At 42.6% G+C, this 20462-nt stretch overlaps 1 protein-coding gene across 1 annotated transcript in view; it reads right to left on the minus strand.

Moving 5' to 3' along the window:
- CFAP54 (cilia and flagella associated protein 54) overlaps positions 1-20462 on the minus strand; it is a 308666-nt gene that overhangs the window by 103431 nt on the left and 184773 nt on the right. The window contains exons 47-51 of the mRNA XM_047788234.1: positions 19251-19373; positions 12327-12380; positions 7822-8029; positions 5062-5141; positions 3405-3574 (exon numbers count right to left, since the gene is read on the minus strand). Of these exons, the coding sequence (XP_047644190.1) occupies positions 3405-3574; positions 5062-5141; positions 7822-8029; positions 12327-12380; positions 19251-19373 (635 nt within the window). The remainder of the gene's footprint in view (positions 1-3404; positions 3575-5061; positions 5142-7821; positions 8030-12326; positions 12381-19250; positions 19374-20462) is intronic.

Genomic DNA, 20462 nt, shown 5'->3' on the forward strand with positions numbered 1-20462 from the left:
CAAATTTAGTTGTGGTTAATCACGGAATAGCCTTCAGTCAAGGCTCACACCGATGAGATGACAGTATGTTTCCAGTCAAAGCAAAGGGGGTGGGGGTGGGGGAGTGGTCAGCTGAATGGATTTCTCCTTTGTAAAAGCTACAGGTGAGCTTCTCCTGTTTAAAGAGAATGGCTGTCTAAACGTTAAAACTCCCCTGCGATGCTGGAACCAGTTTCAAGGCTAATTTCTCAGAGTTTCTGCATTTCCTTGTCAGCGCCAATGTGGACCCCACAACTGCCAAGAGCACAGGTCTGAAGGACTGATTTCTCTTGGGTTACTCTCTTTCCATCAATCTTCAGAATAGGCAGCAGCTTCCTTGCTAGTCTCCAGAGATCATTCTGGAATCTCAAGCCAGGGAATAATTTTATCCTGTATAGCAGAAACGGAGAAGACTGGACCGGGATCCTATTCTACTGTGTACCAATTATATCAGAGCATTCAATGTGTCCTCTCAACTGGGTCATTTTCTTGAGCATATTTTCTCGCTCCCATCTCAAGAAAAATTGTCTTGACCCTACCTCTACTAACTGCTACCACCCTATTTTTCTACTCCCTTTTATAGTAAAACTCCTCAAAAGAATTATTTGTACTTGATTCATGAAATCACTCTGAGCATGATCTTTGCCCCATCACTTTCTAAAATTACCCCTGTCAAGGTCACCGGTGACCTCCACATTGGTACATCATCCAATGGTCAATTCTCTGTTCTCATCCTAATCCATCGGAACCTCTAGGCCCAGTTGACTGCTCCATTCTCCCTGATACACTGTCTTCACTTGGCTCTCATGATTGCATAACCTCTTGATGTCCTTCTATTTACTGGCCATTGCTTCTCAGTCTACTCTGCTGCTTCCTCATTTTCTTCCCAGTCTCCTGCCAAATCAGCACTTAGTCCTTGGTCTTTTTCTTTCTTCCATTCTCTCACATTCCCTAAGGAAGCTCATCCAGTTCAAAGGCTTTAAGGACTATCTATATTCTGAAGACTCTAAGACTATTTGACATCTTCGATTGTACCTCAAAGGGACATCTCAAGCTAAGCATGTCCAAAATATAACTCCTGATCTTTCCCCTAAATAAGCTATACCCCTGCAATCTGCCCCTTTTGGTTAAGGATAACTTCTTTTGTTACTCATCTCTCTCTTTTTTTTTGCAACTCTATAGCCAATGCATCAGCAAATTCTAATGTCCTTACTTTTAAAATATACCCAGAATCCAATGACTTATCACTACCTTCATTGCTACCACCCTGGTCAGACCCACTAACATCTTCCTTCTTATCATAACAGCTTCCCCAATAGATCTCCCTGCCTTCAAACTCTTTCCCTCTTACAAGCAATCCTCAACCTCACAACCAGAGTCATCCCTTTGAAGGGAAAAGCAGAGCGTGACATTCCTCTGCTCAAAATAATACAGTGACTCCCTACACTTCGCTCAGAGGAAAAACCAAAGTCTTCGCCCTGGCCAAAACCTGCCTCCCCAACTAATTACTTCTTTGAACCCCTCTCTTAAAACTCTGCCCTCACCCGCCCCACTCTAGCCACAAGAGACCCTGTGCTGTCCCTCAAACATGTTAGCAGGCATGTTCCCAAGACCTGCAATACTCCGTTTACAGGTATTTGCATTGAGAACACCCACATTTATTAGTTCAGATATCACCTCGTCAATAAGGCCTACCCTGACTCCCCCAAATTTGGTTCAGATGTCAAGATTGATGCCACATACATCAAGAGAATAGGAAAAGGTGTATTAGTCTCATAGTGAGGCTTTTCAGGAAGAGGAGGGCAGCCTCCCAGACAGGCTGAAAACGTCTTGAGAGAACAGAGAAAGGATTCTGGCTGGGGTTGACGGCTCTTAGTGGGTGGCACAGGCGTAAGGGTTTGCACCTATGCACCAGAGTCTATGTGGTTTAAACTTCCCTTCAGCACCAAAGGAGGGGCAAGGAGGCTTTCTTCTCTGTTTGCCCAGATGTGGGACAGAAGGAGAAGGGCAAATGGTAGGGCTGGAAAGCTGTCAGTTATCTCACATTTAAATGGAATCATGCTCTTTATTATAAGCATACAATTAAAAAAAATTTTTTTTTGTCTTTTGTCTTTTTAGAGCCACACCCATGGCATAGAGGTGCCCAGGCTAGGGGTCTAATCGGAGCTGTTGCTGCTGGCTTACGCCAGAGCCACAGCAACACCAGATCCGAGCCGCATCTGAAGCCTACACCACATCTCATGGCAACAATGGATCCCTAACCCACTGAGCAAGTCCAGGGATCGAACCCGCAACCTCATGGTTCCTAGCCAGATCCGTTTCCACCACACCACGATGGGAACTTCTATAAACACACAATTTTCAAAGGATAAACTCCTTGTCTTCCCCCTGCCTCTACTCCTGATAGTCTCCATAACACTTCTATTTGGCCACACTATATAATTAACTTATCATTTTTACAGGTTATTGTCAGCCTGTTTATTATCTATTAGAATATAAACTCCATGAGGGTGGAATTTTTGTCAGTATTGTTATATACTTTGTCTATACTGTTTATATGAGTATTGGGATGTTGATGTATCTCAAGAACTTAGGACAGTGGCTAGCTTATTGTAGGAGCTCTCAACTTACTTCTGAATGAATTAATGAAGGATAAGATAAGAAATTTACTCATTATTTAAAGAATCATTATTGAAAGTGTCCTCATGATAAAAGTACCTATCATAAAAGGTATGGGAAGTTCTTAAACACATAGTTCTGTATTATTCAATAGTAAAAAATTATTCAGAAGTATTTTAACTACTCAATTGTTTATATGTCTATGAGCTTATGAAGACAGAAACTATACTCTATTCATCTTTGTATCCTCAGCATCTAGATCAGAGTCCAACAGTGAGAGAGTTAGCGGAGATTGGCCACTCTAAATGAATGAATGAACAGGTGAAACGAAAAATATGACATTAGCCAATGCATCCCATTTCTACAGTAGTTTACTAAGTGGTTCAGCCCAACATAGTTCAGAAGGTGTTACTTTTTCAAAACAGAACTTATTTTTAATATTTTTGTTGGTTTTTTAGGAAAAAAACACTCCATAGGTACTATTTGTCAAAAGCCATAAGGAATTTAGGTTCTGCCTTTTAAAAATAAACTTGAAAAGGAGAGCCATGGGAATTTTTATGTGTCTGACATAAAACATCCTAGCTGTGTACCAATACACCGATTAATTTGTTGAGAACTATAGCTTTAAGTGTAGTGATGTATGAAAACTCCCCTGAATGATAAAAAGCACGTCTGCTCTGTTAACCTAGGAATTTATGAAACTTACATGAAAACTAGGGGTATTTCACAGATTCGGGTAGGAAGAAACTGTGTGTGAAGAGACTTGCCTGTACGCCGCCTGGTGTCTCTGCAGGGCGATGGCAGCCAGCTGCAGCCTGACCTTCACCATGATCTCCAAGTCGCCCGCTGAACACTTAGCGAGGTCCTTGTGGTCTGGGTGCCCCATCTCTGACGCAAGGATGTTGAGCCTGTCTTCAGCTTCTGCCAGTAAAAGCGACTCGAGAAAGAAGACCACACCATCACTTCAGTTTCGAAAGAATGCAAACAATGTCTCATGCTTACTCGTCAGATATTTTTTAGGTACTGGAAGGTAACAAAAAATGCAAGACCAAAAAGGAAAGGAACAGAAAGAGTAAGCGTGTAAGACAGGTGCCCTGTATTATGTGCACAGCTGTTGCTCACACATGCTTATTCACAGCTATGTTCTAAAAAGGTGCCATGCACACTGGGTTAGTGAACACCGAAGCACTGCTCCTAGGGGAAATACAGGGATAGGTTCCTACGAGCCTCTGGTCACGCCTCTGCCAACTGATCAATACGTAACTTTGTTTAATGCGTGTCTGTGTTTCAAGACACCTTATTTAATTGTAAATTCAATGAACCCTGAACTCACAGCTAGTAGCTCTGTAACTCATGACTGACTGAAGCTTGTCTAACACACATGTTTTCTCCGTAAGGTACCCCACAGCCTTCTTGCCCTTAGGATCAACAGACAGCACTTCAACACTACGCTCAGGGCCATTCAAATAATGAAATCACCCACAAAAGAAAAAAACACAACTGCAAAAAGTCTGGCAATAAATACACCATGAAAAGGAAACGTGTTTATAGTACGAGGGTCGAAACCAAAAGCCAGCACTGCCTTGTTCGGCTCTGCTGGAAATGGGCACATTGGGCAACACGAATTTTTCTACACTCTGTGAGTGTTCCCCAAATGACCACCAAAGAGCCAGGAGTATGGATTTGGGGGTCACACTTTAATTTTAGCAGACAGGCAAATTAGCAAATACCGAACCTGTGAGATCAAATGCATTGATTAACTGTATTTCCGATTAAACTATGGTCACCTAACTGGTAATGTGAAGATAAGGAGATTTTACAGTGAAAAAATCAATAGTAAATAGCAACCTGACATGGCAAAAGACAAAGGGATCAGGTAATCTTGCAAGGATCAGGTCTCTAAAAACTTGCTTCTATAGATGAGTAAACACCATGTAAGTACTTGGGTAATTTAGTATAATGGTTAAGCACACAATCTTGATTTTATTAGTTGTATGCTATCAGTATCTTTCTTACCATCTAAGCCTCAGTTTATTCATGGTTCAGCATAATCCAGTTCAAAAATGATTAATACCTACATCACAGCGTTGTGAGAATTAAATAATCCTGCAAAGTCCCCGTCATGTAGAAAGCACTGAATAAACGGTGCTGCTGCTATTGCTGTTGACATCACTATTATTATTAGGAAATGGGAATATGCAAATCCCATCAAATAATAAATCTTATTTTCTACAGCAACTTAATTGGGTTATAAGGTCAAAGTCAGACATCTCTGGGCATCTGCCTTTTTCATGGGGAGAAAAGTCACCTGGTTCCCAAGAGCAAACATAACCCTGAAAGTTGGCCTGTCCAGGGCCCACTGGTGGGCACTGTGCTTAACAGTGGGCATTTTGGTAACTGATTCGAAAATTTTTTGAAATTTACCTTTAGTGCGCTAAGAGTGACGTCCTCCTTCATCTTCGCAAGCGGAGTAAGTGAGCCTCCTTCATCCTTTAAATGCAGATCTATAAGACACGAAATATTGAGAAAGCTAAGGGTATCTACAGTTATGTATTAATTCTGACTTATAAAACTCATCATTAGCTGGGAAATTCAATGTTTTAAAAACAACCACAATGATAATTAGAAACACATTATTTTAACAAATGGTCCCTAAATCTCATACTGGGGCTGATTCTTACAACAAATCAGACAATTCTGAAAGGAACTTTTGGATGCTGAGTGATGTTATTAGCTACTGATATAAAGCAGTGGTTCTCCACCTGGGATCTCAGGACCCCTTAAGGTTCTCAAAGTATTTTGAGTTTTCTAGATATTTATAATAGCTCAACACGATCTCCTTGGGAGTGTCAGTCTGCTGATTTGCACCAGGCTCTCACGCTAAGAGCAGAGAATGAGACCGCTGGGAATGGTACAACCTACCACCCTCAAGGAGCTCAAGATTCCTACCCACCGCCCAAAGCCAGCCATCATTCTGAGCCAGGGAGAATTGAGAGAAATCAGAGCCTGCTTTTGTGAGCCTGACTTCTAGACTAGAGGAGAGAGAAAAATTACACATCATTATGTGACCAGGAATTAATGCAAAAATCACCCACTTAAAGTGACTTATGTTTGGGAGTTCCCACTGTGGCTCAGCAGAAATGAACCCCACTAGTATCCATGAGGCCTTGCTGGCCTCACTCAGTGGGTTAAGGATCCTGGGTTGCTGTGGCTGTGCTATAGACTGGCAGCTATAGCTCCAATTCGACATCCTAGCCTGGGAACTTACATACGCTGGCCATAAGGTGTGGCCTTAAAAAGACAATAAATAAATAAATATTTTTAAAAAAGAGACTTAGGTTTGTCAAGTGGGAAGAAGGAGTGCAGAATAACACAGACCTGAACGCACCTCCAACTCCAACCTGCTTGCTCTCCTAAATCAGGAGGCTCTGGAGCTAGGGGAGCAGAGCATTGAGACGGGCCCAGCAGAAAGATCTGGGACTAGGTCTTCTCCCCTAAGGGAAAGTGAAAGAGAGAGAGAGAGAGAGAGAGAAGGATAGAAAACAAACGCCTGGAGACTGGTATGGAAGAATGCAAAGATAAATTTCAGAACATGAGAAACCCTAGGAAGAATCTGCCCCACCTCCCCTCTGCTCTCTCTGCCTCCTGAGGGACCCCTGCCCTGTGTGGCCCTCTCGTGTGGCAGCACACCCCTCCCTCTTGGCAGCTGTAATAACAAACTATGTTTTCAGGGACAGCCATTTCTGGATCTGCTGGCGTCATCATACCTGAATAATAATAAAACTTCTGTTTTAAAACAGAGGCCAATATTATTCTGAGACCAAAACTAGACAAAGACACCGTGAGAAAACTACCCAATATCTCTTGTGAATACGGATGCCAAAATCTTTAACTAAATACCAGCAAACAATTCAATAGCATAAAAGAAAGAATTATATACCATGGCCAAGTGGGATTTATGGCAAGAAAGCAAGGTTGGTTAAACACTCAAAAATCAGTTCATGAAATACACCTTAATGATAGAATTAAAAAACCCAAAAACCAGAGTTCCCACTGTGACACAATGGGCTCGGTGGTGTCTGCAGCACCAGGACGCGAGTTTTATCACCGGCCCAGCACAGTGGGTTAAAGGATCCGGCTTTGCCACAGCTACAGTATAGGTCGCAATTGCAGCTCAAAACTGATCTCTGGCCCAAGAACTCCATATGCTGCAGGTCAGCCAAAAATAAAACAGACAAAATATATGTAATCATCTTAATAGACACAATAAAAAGCATTTAATAAAATCCAACACACATTCATGATAAATTCACTCAATGACCTAGGAAAAGAAGAGAAATTCCTCCACCTGATAAAGGATATCTATCAAGAGCCCACAGTTAATATCATACTTAATGGTGAAAAACAACTATTTTTAAGACATAGTTAAATCATACATTTGGCATAGTTAAATAATACTTTTATACATATCCTATAAATCCCATCCCTGGGTAGCTCATCCCAGTAGAAAGGACTCCTCAGTATGGATATGCAGTTCTTCCACACTATTCTCTGGAAACAAGGTGAACACACAACAGGGGAATAAACCACGGCACGGTCACAGCAGACAACACCACACAGCCAGTACAGCGAAGCAACACCATTCACTTGGAGCGGTTTTAGTAAAGTTTTCCTCCACGAGAAAGGCAAGAGGCAGAAAAAAGTAGAATACCTCATTTCTTAAATAAATGACAATTCCTCTTTTGCATGTGCAGCTGACCCTTGAGCGACATGGGGGTTGGGGTGCCAGCCTTCTAGACAGCTGAAAATCCATGTAAACTTCCAGTCAGCCATCGGGATAGACGGTGCTGTGGAGCCACAGTTCAGCATCTGCAGACTGAACCCACCGTGGAGCGTGTGGTACTGCGATGCTCACGACTGAAAACAATCTGTGTATAAGTGGATCCGCACAATTCAAACACAGCGGTCAAGGGTCAACTACACAGACATGGAAAAGCGCACAAATACGCAGCTCTGTTGGTGGAAATGGATGGGCAGGTACCTATGCATGTGTGTGTCACTGAGTTGACGTAGAGAGAACTGGGAAAGAACATACTAGAATGTTTACATGGGTTATTAAGGTAGAGTGGGGAACCGCTGGGGAAAGGCAATAGGAAGAGAAACAAGCTAAAAAGAAAAGATTACCTTTCAGGCTTGAGAGGTTTCCTCTGCTTTTCTCATTAGTGAGTCCATGGCAGACTGTTTTCATCCTACGTTCTGGGACACAATTTATTGTTGCAGCCACTTTTATGAAAAAGTACGCTTTAACGAAAGAAAACTTATTTAAGAGATGTTGCTGACCGATTGTAACCAGAACGAGAGGCAAGCCTTTATTTATTAGTTCATCGATTGCCTTAAAAAAAAGGGGGGGGGGAAGAAGACAAAAGGAAAATGAGTACAATACTATTAACTTCAGTTCCCTCCTGCGGTCCTCATTCGGGGTTGGATGAAGGAATGAACGCAGGACAGACAGGACGTAGGTAATAGGTCTGGAGAGAGAGAGAGACAGAGATAGAGAGTCAGAGAGCGAAAGAGAGAAAGAGAGAGACAGACAGAGAGAGAAAAACAGAGACAGGGAGATAGATAGACAGAGACAGAGAAAAACAGAGACAGGGAGAGAAAGACAGAGACCAAGAGAGAGGAGTGAGAGGACAGAGAGAGAAGCAGAGAAAGGCAGAGACACAGAGAGAGAGGTAATGGCAGAATTGCGCCTGCAGTGCCCCAGTGCTTCTGCCATCCACACCAACTGGCCCCCTGCCTCACCAGCCCAGCGCTGCCATGAGGAGTGCAAACATGGTCCTGAACGCAAGGAGTGGACATCTCATCCACTGAAGAAACTGAAAAAGCTCATCAGCCAGGCCCCTGGCCATTCTGTTTCCACTCGGGTGAGTGAGAGCTGGTGGCATGGGAACAGGGGAAGGACGGTGGACAAGCAAACTGCCCCCCCGCCCCGCAGCTTAGACACCGTGTCAATCACGAGAACCCCGCCTCGAGGACTCCCGCAACACCCCAGCCCCCTCCCTTGCAAGGTCACCAAGGGCCTGCACTTGGCTAAATCCCATGGTCAATTTTCAGTCCTCTTAGGCCATGTTCCTCTAATCTAAGACACCACTCTTTTCTATGCCAATTAAACTGTCACATGCCTGCAACTGTAAAATGCATTCTAACTGCAGAGCCATTAAACATTTTTAAAAAGCACATTTAAGACTCGGTGAATTATGGGACTGTATCCATCAGCAAAATTTGACACTAATAATCATTACTTGTGAGAATGCTCCTTCTCGTGGCTTTCAAGCCACCGCACTCCCCTGGTCTCTTTCCTATTCCATCCACCGTTCCTCTGCCATCTTCCTGGCCGGCTCCTCCTCTTCTCCTGTACCTCTGAATAATGGAGCGTTTCAGGACTGTCGTCGGCTCTTTTCTCACTCGCTCTCTTTCGATGATGTTAGTGAGGTCAAAATGCTGACCAGCTCCCATCACTCTTCGAACTCAAGACTCAGATAATCTCTCTTCTGACTCAATTCTCCCACTTGAACAGCTAACAGACATCTGAAACTCACCGTGTGCAAAGCTGTATACTGAGTCTCCCCCCCCCCCCCCAATAGATAGATAGAAAGATAGATAGACAGAGAGACAGACAGACAGACAGATAGGTAGCTAGACTGATACAGATGTTCTATGACAGGTGGGAATTTGTCTGGATCATCAGCTGTGTGATGTGTTTGATTGACAGCACCAGAATGGTACCTGGCACACAGTAGATTTAACAGATTAGCTAACATGATCCCCTCAAAACATAACTAGATGAGTCTGCGCCTCTGCTCTAAACCCTCCAGTGGCTCCTCCTCCTGCTCAGAGTAAGAGGGTGGGTTGGCCTTACAAGGCCCTTCTCCTCTGGGCCCCCCACCATCACCCACCCCGTTCCCTTGCTCATCTGGTCTCCTCCTGCTCTCCCACTGTTCTTACAGCTCTGGCTACACTGACCAACTTGTCTGTCACTCAGTTCAGCAGTCCTGCTCCAGGGCTTCTGCACTCACTGTACCCTGTTTCTAGATTATTCTTTCTCTGGATTTCTTTTTTTTTTTTTTTAAATGATTTTTATTTTTTCCATCATAGCTGGTCTGCATTTGGATTTCATATGACTTGTGCTTTTACCTGCTTCCAGTCTGTTCACAAATACTGCCTCTATGAGGCCTACACGGACTGCCCCAAGCAAAATTACAACCCCAACCCAGCCCCATGTGCCCAATCCCATTTATGAGCTGCTGAGTTTATTTCCCGATCCGGCATGGCTTACCATCTAACATACTATATAATTTACTTATTCTTTTTTTTTTTTTGTCTTTTTGCCTTTTTTCTGGGGCCGTTCCCATGGCATACGGAGGTTCCCAGGCTAGGGGTCTAATCAGAGCTGTAGCCGTCGGCCTACACCAGAGCCACAGCAACGCGGGATCCTTGACCCACTGAGCAAGGCCAGGGATCGAACCTGCAACCTCGTGGTTCCTAGTCGGATTCGTTAACCACTGAGCCACGATGGGAACTCCAAATTTACTTATTCTTAATGTTTACATATATATCATGTCCATCACTAGTCCCGTCCACAAATATAAGCTCCCTGAGGGCTGGAATTTGTACTGTTGATTGACTGGTATGTGTATGCATATATGTACACATATATAAAACAGCAGAAAGTAGAGAGCCTTGCACAAAATAGGCTCTTATTAAATATTTGTTGAATTAATATAAAAGGCAGATGCTGGGGCTATCTGTTCTACAAAGAGGGAAATTCTTTGCCTTGTGCGAACTAAAAAAGGAAAACCTCTTTGTGTGGCAACGCCAGCAGCAGGGAGGTCTGCTGCTGCTGCTCCCTCTCCTTTCTCCACCTCTTCTGAAGGGTGGAAAGCCAACACCTGCAGGAGAGCCCGATGTGGAGCAGCTCAGAGCAGAGCCTGACCTGGGAACACATGGTGGCCCTAGGACAATGATTGACACTCCCCATCTAGAAAAGAAACCTCAGACCGGTTGGAGGCGGGGGATGTGTGGGAGAAGGGCTCGCTTTTCCATCCACAGCAAACAGTGATTTAATGAGCCCTGACAATTACATACAAACACTCGAGGATCAAAAGAAGATTAATTAGTAATGCTATGTAACACTCCTTTCTCTGCCTCTATACAGAAAATAAAAAGTGTAATCTGAAGAGTCTTAAGCAGACCAATAGTTCTGTTTTAATTAATTAGCTAATAGAAATCAGTTTTCCATTATACTGTCAATCTCTTTCTGTTTAAAAAAAAAAAAAAAAAAGATCAGACAGACATGGCTTTTATGTTCCAAACTGCTTTCATAACCAAAACCAAAAGAAGTGGTTTCAGGATGCCCTTGCATTTATGACTGGAAAGAAATAAATATTCCAAAACATCCCGAGGTCTTGGAACACTAAAAAGCCACGTGAATATGTGTTTGTATTTGCCTAATACCGGTTCTTTCATTTCAGGCAACTTGCTTATAAATGAAAACAAATTTCAAGGCAAAAACAATGAATCATCTGAGGCATAATTAAAAGTGAAGTTTGTGGACCAAAGAGAACAATACCAGAAAAGCAATAAGATTACATGTAATAATAAAAGGTGAATATAGTCCTATCAAAATTATGGGAGACAAAAAACAAAGCAATTTTGAAGAAACGTCTCTCGAAATTATTTCATAAAAATTAACACCTTCCTTCGTGAAACAGAAGGCTGTTTCCAAGAATTTTTAAAAAAGAAAAAGAAATCCTATGTCTATCTGGCCTTATGCATTAACTGTCACCTGCTGTGTGAACCCCTTACCTGACCGTGACCCCTTAACAATGAAAGTACCACCACCCGTCCACTCCAGCACTTCCTCCCGGACAAACTCCTGGTGCCTCTAAGATTTTTTTTAAAGGATTTGATGATACTGAAATGTTGCTATCACTCAATCCCAATCATTCAATTACTGACAAGAACAAATTTATTGAGATGGGCAGGCCTCACTTTGTAAAAAATAGTGGAGACGTCAGAGGAATTGCTTATGAAAAGGTCATGTGAAAAACCTTCCATTAATTTATGCTACAGTGGTAATTATATTGCAATGAATAAACGTATCAAGCCAGTGTGTTTATCACACCCTAAATTTACAGGGTGTTATATGTCAATGATCTCTCAATAAAAAAAAATTTTAAAAAGCAAGGAAGAAAAAAAAAAAAAGAAAACCTTCCAAACCAAGGGCTGAGAGGCAGTCTCGGACCGAGGGAAAAAAATCTGAGTAAAAGCAGGACTGAACAAATGAGCTACATCACAAAATATAAAAAATCCTTTACTTTCAAAATCAGACACTCCTGTCTAGGCAACCACGATGAGTATTAGATGCTCGGTATGGTTCGAGAAACAGAATGAATACATAGGTGTAACCGGAAAATTTAGGAGTAGTAACTGATTGCTCTGAAATCGGCAAACCAGACCAATTTGGGTCCAATGCTACCTCTGGCCTCAGCCTTCAGAGATAAAGACTCCATTATTATAAACAGAAGAGCATCTTACGCAGAAGATCCTCAAAAACAAAGATGATACACAGCAAACAGACTGAAATGACTCAAAAATTATCCACACTACCTATCCAATGTTATCCTTACCTGTATATTTTCTTTACTAGTAAGGGGTTTCCCAGAGTCAAATGATTGAAATATCTGTCAGGGCACAAAACAGTAACATTAGGAACAAGAGTATTGAGCGTCCTTTTACATGAAACTGTTAATGGGCTCTAACGCTATTTTATTATGATTTTTAATTATAAAAGGAATACATGCTCTAGTCAGAAAAAACGAGTATAGTATAAAGACCAAACTAAAAATCAACATCTTTAGATTGTCAATGTTAATAAGACCTTGGTGTCTTTACTGCCAATTTCTTTTTGACCTATTTGAAAATTTTATATATAGATTCATATTCCTTTTTTTTTTTTTGTATTTTTAGGGCTGCACCTGCAGCACATGGAAGCTCCCAGGCTAGGGGTCAAATCAGTGTTGCAGATGCTGGCCACAGCCACAGCCACAGCCACACCAGATCTAAACTGCATCTGTGACCTACACTGTAGCTTGCAGCAACACCAAATCCTTAGCCCACTGAGAGAGGCCAGGGATCAAACCTGTGCCCTCATGGATACTAGTCTGGTTCATTTCACTGAGCCACAAGGGAACTCCTGGATTTATATTCCTTTTCAGTAAACATTGCACCATAATTATTTCCCCACACCATGGAGTTACTTGTAAACCTCAGTCTGATAACTCGGTAATGCTCTAGCCTATGAATGCAGCATAATAACTCAACTTCTTTCCTACTGTTAGACACCTGAGAAGACCACGTCCCACCTTCAGCCCACCATTCAGCCCTGGCTTATTTTGCTGCTATTTCTGATGGTCACCTCTGGACAGATTCCTAGAAGCAGAAGTACTGAGTCATAGGGTACACTTCCACACACATTGTATGAAAATGCCAGAATTAGTGCACGTTCAACAGCATTGCGTACTAGCACTTAAATATTTTTTTTTCTTTGCCAGTTTGAAGTAAAACTGTTTTGCTTTTCAGAATGATGCTTTTTCGTTTCCTCCTTTGTGAATTACCTGTTAACATGTTTGCCTCTAAATATGTTACATCAGAAAACATTCGATTCATTTGCCACAGAACATTATTGTATCATTACATAGAGTGTCCCGCTCTTGGCACAGAAGAACCTTTTTACTTTTTTTAATTTTTATTTTATTTTTCAGGGCTGCACTAGCGACATATGGAGGTTCCCAGGCTAGAAGTTAAATGGGAGCTGTGGCTGCCAGTTACCCCACAGCCATGGCAATGCCAGATCTGAGCTGTGTCTGCGACTTACACCACAGCTCACAGCAACGCCGGATCCTTCACCCAGGGAGCGAGCCCAGGGATCAAACCTGTGTCCTCATGGATACCAGTTCGATTCCTGAGCCACGATGGGAACTCCCCAGAAGGACCTTTTTAAACGGTGTGCATTCTTACACGTCAGGACTCCTACTCCACCCGCATCCTCGTGGCCACCAGCAGCTTCCATGAACGGCTCACTCACACACGGACGGTAACCCACCTCAGGCACCTGGACCTCGCTGCCTGAGGGCACTCTGTGACACAAGACTGTTCCAGGAGAGGCTGGAAGTTCCGGGAGCATCCTGCACCAACAGGGGCAGGAAACGGTTCTACTCCATCTCTCTGAGGGGCCCTGGTTGCCCAGGGCAGTGATCTTGCTAACATTCTCTGGAGTCGTTTCCCTCCACGGTCTGATTTTCCCATTTTCCCTTCTTCCTGGAATCACCTCCCAAACACGTGACTTGTCCCCACATCTCTGTCTCAGGATCTGCTTTTGAGAGACCCCCTAAACCAAGACATCACATATAGCGCGTATTGGAAGTGTTAGTCAGTCTCTAAAAACATTCCTTTTTGGGAAGATATTCTTTAGCTCTTTTAATACATTGCAAAGTGAGCAGACGAATCCAGGGAGAGACCTTTGGTAATACAATGTGAAGAGGGCTAATGATGGGACTTTGGATTTGGTGATGAGAGCAGAATTTTAAGATGAGCGTAATGTGACAAAATAGGATGTTTTTTTAAGCCTGTGAAAAGCCCAATCATAATCTGTGAGACTTTTTGAGGAATGCCTTTTATGACTGAAATCTAATTCATTAATCCTTTCCTGAAATAACCAGCCTGCAGCCTAATAACATTGGCACCTATTTTAATTATAAACCCTGGATGAATTTCCTCTTTTAATTACACTTTTCAAATCCCAACTGAAGCTGGAAAAGCTGCAAATTAACTTTGAGAATACAAAATTTGAAGTCACAACCCATGGGGAGCCAACTCACCCACACTTCGGTCTTAGGAAAAGCAGGTGAGAGAAAATGACGGTGGGAATTTCCTTGTAAAAATCAGTTAAAACCACCTGTGTGTGTGTGTTTTGGGGAAAGCAGCGGCCACGTCAAACGCTCTCTTGTTGCTCATTCTGCCCAACTGGCTTCTCGTCTCCTGGACCCTAAGTGGGGAGGACCCGAAGGTTCAGCTCTCTTGACTTCAACTTTTTCTCTGGCTGCCTCAGTCCCCAGCTGATGTCATTAGCAGGATTTGAAACCTCTGCGAATGCTCGCAGATTTGCCTGCCGCCTCAGTCTCTCCCCGGAGTGCATCTGCTCTCTGTACCAATGCATCTGCTCTCTATACCCACCTAGGTGGCATCTCCACCCGTGTGTCTGCCGAGGATCTCACACCTGACATGCTCCACTCCTGCCTCGCAACAGCAAGACTCCCCATCTCAGGCTGTGAAATTGGACACCCAATAGTCATACCGGCCTTTTCTCTCTTCTATGCCACCTTGGAACCATCATCCGCAAAGGCAGTCACCTCTGCCTTCACCAGATACCCTGAATTGTACCACTTTTCACTCCTTCTACCACTGTCATGCCAACCGCTGTCCCCTCTCAGATCATTTGCGAAGCCCTTCTGCCTGGACTCTCTGTTCCTAAGCATGCGCATCCACAGTCTGCGCCCCAAACAGCAAGCAAAGGGGTCCTTTGAAACCAATTCCCAGCCCATCACGCCTCTGTTCAAAGCTCTCCAAGGTTTCCCGTCTGGTGGAGAGTAAACCCCGGTCCTCAGTGAGCCCTGTGAGGGCCGACACGTCCTGGCTCCTGGGTCCCGCCCTCCCCTCCCCTTCTTCCTCTCAGCCTCAGGTGGTTTCCTTGGTTTTCCTCAACCGCATCTCACAGGCCTTTGTGCCCACACTTCCTCCTATTTGGAAGGTCGTTCCCGCAAACCTTTTACTCTCAAAACTCCCCTATTAGAGAGGCTTCCCCGAGCCACCCTCAATAAAACAGCTACCCACCACTCTGGTCTCTCTCTGTGCCCTCAGCTCAGCTTGACTGTGCCTCACGGCATCTCGACGGCCAACAGAGTTTCGTGCTTACTGTGTTTGCGGTCTGTCCTCCTCATTAGACTGTCTGATAGGAACAAGCCCCTGGGAGGCAGTGACTCCATTTATCTCTTTACTGCTCTGGCCTCATGTCTGGGATAGTGCCTGGATTCAGTCAGCATTTAATAAGTATTTTGAAGGGAATTAAAATACAATTTCAATAGCAAAACACAAACTATTTACCATAGGGAGAGGCTGTTAACTGAGAAACAAACAAGAAAACACTGCTAAGTTAACCCAAGTAACAAGATGGATTAATTTGTGCCGTTGAAAATGAACCCCAAAACCAAACTGACTCCCAGATAACCAGCTTGCTAGCTAGCTATACAGTTTTCCCTTGGTATCTGGGGGGGGGGGGGCATAACTCCAATACTAAAATGCCAAAATATGTATAATTGATTCACTTTGCTGTACACTGGAAACTAACACAACATTTAAGTCAACTATATTCCAATAATTAGAAAAAAAATCTGTAATGCTCAAGTCCCTTATGTAAAATAGGACATTACTTGCATATAAACTATTCATATCCTCCCATATACTTTAAATCATCTCTAGATTACTCACACCACCTAATATAATGTAAATGCGACGTAAAGAGTGGTAAATACCATGTAAACAGTTGCTGGCATGCAAATTCAACTTTTGCTTTTGGAACTTTCTGGAATTTTTTTCCTAAATATTTTCAATCCATGGTTAGTTGAATCCAAGTATGTGGAGCCCATGGATGTGAGGGGCCAACTGTAGATGTATAGTAAACATGCACAATCTCACCCCCCAACACACACACACTCACACACACACGTACACCTACCTGCATCCTACTGCCTAGTGAATGTCTCTCTTAGGATTTTCTGTAGATAACCTCACCTCTTATTACCATAAACTATAATGCTATAGTAGTCAAACTGAGAAATAAGCAGCTACCTTTTAGGGGTATATGCTGAAGTAATGAATGCATTATACATAAACATAAAAGAAGACTAGGCAAGCAGTTTTCAAGACTTACGGCCTATCCTGCAGTTTCTTTCAAGTCCTCCAAGGTTGAATTCCACCAGCATGTGTTGCGTTTATCAGTCTCACTCCTGACACAGATAACTGACTTGTTACCTCCTCCTGTTTCCTTTCTTGCTGGCCCATGAGGGTCCAAGCATCTGCCTTAAGCAAGATCTCCCAGTCATTTCCAAATCCCCATGAAAACCGAAGTAGAGGAAAATGATAGCTCACTCTGATTAAATATAAACACCGGTGCTCATTCTCAAGGATGCTTCAGCTATGCAATTTACAAACACAAATTAAACAAGCCAGGTAAAGCTCTCTCCCAAAGTCAAAAAAGACTAGACAAAAGAGAGGAATATTCTCTGCTCACAGAAATCAGAAGACATTTGAACAACACATGCTTAGCTCTTTTGCATAAAGTGTATAAATAAAAATATCCCAATAAAATATGAAGAGTGAATGTTTTGACTAAGAACATTAACTAGAAATTATAAGATTGGAACCAAAAGTCTAACGGGCAGTGGCTAATAAGTGTATTACTGAGGTGGTCCATGATAACTATTACAAAGAGCTAGAATTCCCTTGTAAAAACCTACTTCAAGATGACACGCCCCTGCCCACCCTAATGCGCTTCCATCCCAGACAAAGAAAACCTTGTATATGCCTGATGTTAGCTCTAATCAGCCTTAACAAAGAAGTCAGCATACCAGAGACTTGTAAATACCCTTTTGTGGAAGTGTTCTCTAAATTTGAGGAATGTAGCCTTCAAAAGTTTCCCTCAAGGGAAAAGAAATGTATTACATATAGGGTGGATAAACAAAATCAGACTGTGTAGCAAAGGGAACTGTATTCAACATCCTTTAGTAAACCATAACAGAAGAGAATATGAAAAAGAGATACGCGTAACTGAGCCACTTCACTGTACAGCAAAAACTAATACAACATGGTAAACCAACTATATTTCAATAAAATAAATTTTTTTAATTTTTTAAAAAGGTAACGAAATGGCTTTGCAACTAGAAAACTAGACAAGTGTACGTAAATCAATGAGACTAGAACACACCCTCGCACCCTACACCGTGCCCGAAAACAGACTCAAAATGAATTAGAGACTTAAACATCAAACAAGACACTATAAAACTCCTAGAAGAGGACATAGGCAAGACTTTCTCCGATATCAATCGTACAAATGTTCTCTTAGGTCAGTCTCCCGAGGCAGCAGAAATAAAAACAAAATAAGCAAATGGGATCTAATCAAACTTACAAGCTTTTGCACAGCAAAGGAAACCATAAAAAAAAAAAATGAAAAGACGACAATGGGATGGGAGAAATAGTTGCCAAAAGTGCAATGAACAAGAGCTTCATCTCCAAAACATACCAACAACTCATCCAGCTCAACAACAACAAAAAACCCAACTGAAAAATGGGCAAAAACAGACATTTTTCCAAAGAAGATACACGGATGGCCAGTAGGCACATGAAAAGATGTTTGACATCACTAATTATTAGAGAAATGCAAATCAAAACTACAAGGAGGTACCACCTCACACTGATCAGAACGGCCGTCCTTCGTAAGTCTATAGATAACAAACGCTAGAGAGGGTGTGGAGAACGGTATGGAGGCCCCTCAGAAGAAGTAAATACAGAACTACCATATGACCCAGCAATCTCCCTCCTGGGCATATCCCAGACAAAACTTCTCATTGAAAAAGATACATGTACCCCTACGTTTACTGCAACACTATTCACAACAGCCAAGACATGGAAACAACCTAAATGTCCATCAGAGATGATTAAGAAGATACAGTGCATGTACACAATGGAATACCAGTCAGCCATAAAAAAGAAGGAAATAATGACATTTGCAGCAACGTGAATGCAACTAGAAATTCTCATACTAAGTGAAATAAGTCAGAAAGACAAATACCATGTGATATCATTTACATGTGGAATCTAAAATATGGCACAGGAATTCCTGTTGTGGTGCAGCAGAAACCAGTCCAGCTAGTATCCATGAAGATGCAGGTTCAATCCCTGGCCTCATTCAGTGGGTTAAGGATCTGGTGTTGCCATGAACTGTGGTGTAGGTTGCAGATGCAGCTCAGATCCTGTGTTGCTGTGGCTGTGGTGTAGGCCAGCAGCTGTAGCTCCGATTCAACCCCCTAGCCTGGGAATCTCCATATGCCAAGTGCGGCCCCTAAAAAGCAAAAAAAAAAAAAAAAAAGACACAAATGAACCGACCTATAGAACAGAAACAAACTCTTGGACTTAGAGAACAGACTTGTGGTTGCCAAGGGGGAGAGAGAGGGAGGGGATGGACTCGGAGTTTGGGGTTCGTAGATGCAAACTATTACATTATGGATAGGCAATAAGGTTCTACTGTATAGCCCAGGGAACTATACCCAATCTCCTGGGATAAACCATGATAGACAATAACATTTCGAAAACTTTATATATATATATATAAAACTGAGTCACTTTTCTGTATAGCAGAAATTGGCCCAACATTGCAAATCAACTATACTTAAAAAAAAAAAAAAGAAAGAAATGAATTTGAATCAAACAGACAGGTTTACCTTCATTTTTCCAATAGCTTTACAGCCAGCAGGTACTGAGGAAGGCATGTTTTTCCCATAAAAAATCTGAGATATCTCGTGAAAGGCTTCGGAAAAGAATCTTAAGTCTATAAGAACTTCTATCTTTAAAGAAAAGAAAAAAAAATGTGAAATTAAACCATTTGCTTTACTTACAAAAAGAAGTTAGAGAAAAATCATCAACTTCCTGAGATCCAAAATTTCTGCTTAATGCTGGTAACGCATTAGAAGTTCATGTTTAGCAAACATGGTGGTGGTGCCGTGTACATTTGTGCACGAGGCAGTTCGCGTGTGCAGGAGACCACGAAGCTAGTAAATCATAGCAGGTGACTCTTCAAAACAATGGATGTTCATCAGACGTGGTTTACTTAATCAGATGCAAACACATCGAGATAGGATAGAAATGGAAGAGTTGGACAAAACCGAATTTTCCCTTTTGTTCCCACGGTAACGTATGGTGTAAAAGACATAAAACAAAAACACTCCTGATTTCTCGGACGCTCTGAGGAACGTCAGACAAACCAGAAGGTGGCCTCCACAATGTATCAACCTAGAGAAAACGGTTCATTTTTTTTTTTTATTATTCATAATGAAAGGACACTTGATTTTAAAGACGTGTGCTTAACAACATTAGTCAATTGGCAACTGTATATTGTACATGGCTTATTTTGGAAATAATCCAGCCAGACTTTCGATCAAGAAATTATAGGAAGAAAAGGAAAGTTTCTGATCAAATGCATACATTCATTCAACATGTTTCCTGAGCTCTCCCTCTGTCCTGAGCTCTCGAGGAGGACACATCACGAGGAGGTATGTTTAGCTACCTTCACGTGATATGTGAGGATACAGACGGGGCGAGAAGGGCTAAAAGGTACTGAGCAAAGGCGGTTTTGGACGTGGTGGTCGGGAGAGCCATCTCTAAGGAGAAAACCTTCAAGAGGAGATGTGGGAATGAGGGGAGGGAGGGGAGCTGGATACAAAGACCACGGGGCAGTCCTGGGGTCGTGGTGTGCTGGGGGTGGGGGGTCAGCCTGTGTGACAGGAACTTAGGGGAGAGGAAGGGCTGGGGGGCAGGGGCAAAGGGCAGCCTACAGACCAGAGCGGAGACCTGACATTTGATTCTCCACGTGATAAGCTACTGACCTAGGTTGTGAAAATCTTGAGTGACCTTACAGAGGATAGAGGAAGGTGAAC

The sequence above is a fragment of the Phacochoerus africanus genome, chromosome 7 (assembly GCF_016906955.1).
Source record: "Phacochoerus africanus isolate WHEZ1 chromosome 7, ROS_Pafr_v1, whole genome shotgun sequence".
NCBI lineage: Eukaryota > Metazoa > Chordata > Mammalia > Artiodactyla > Suidae > Phacochoerus > Phacochoerus africanus.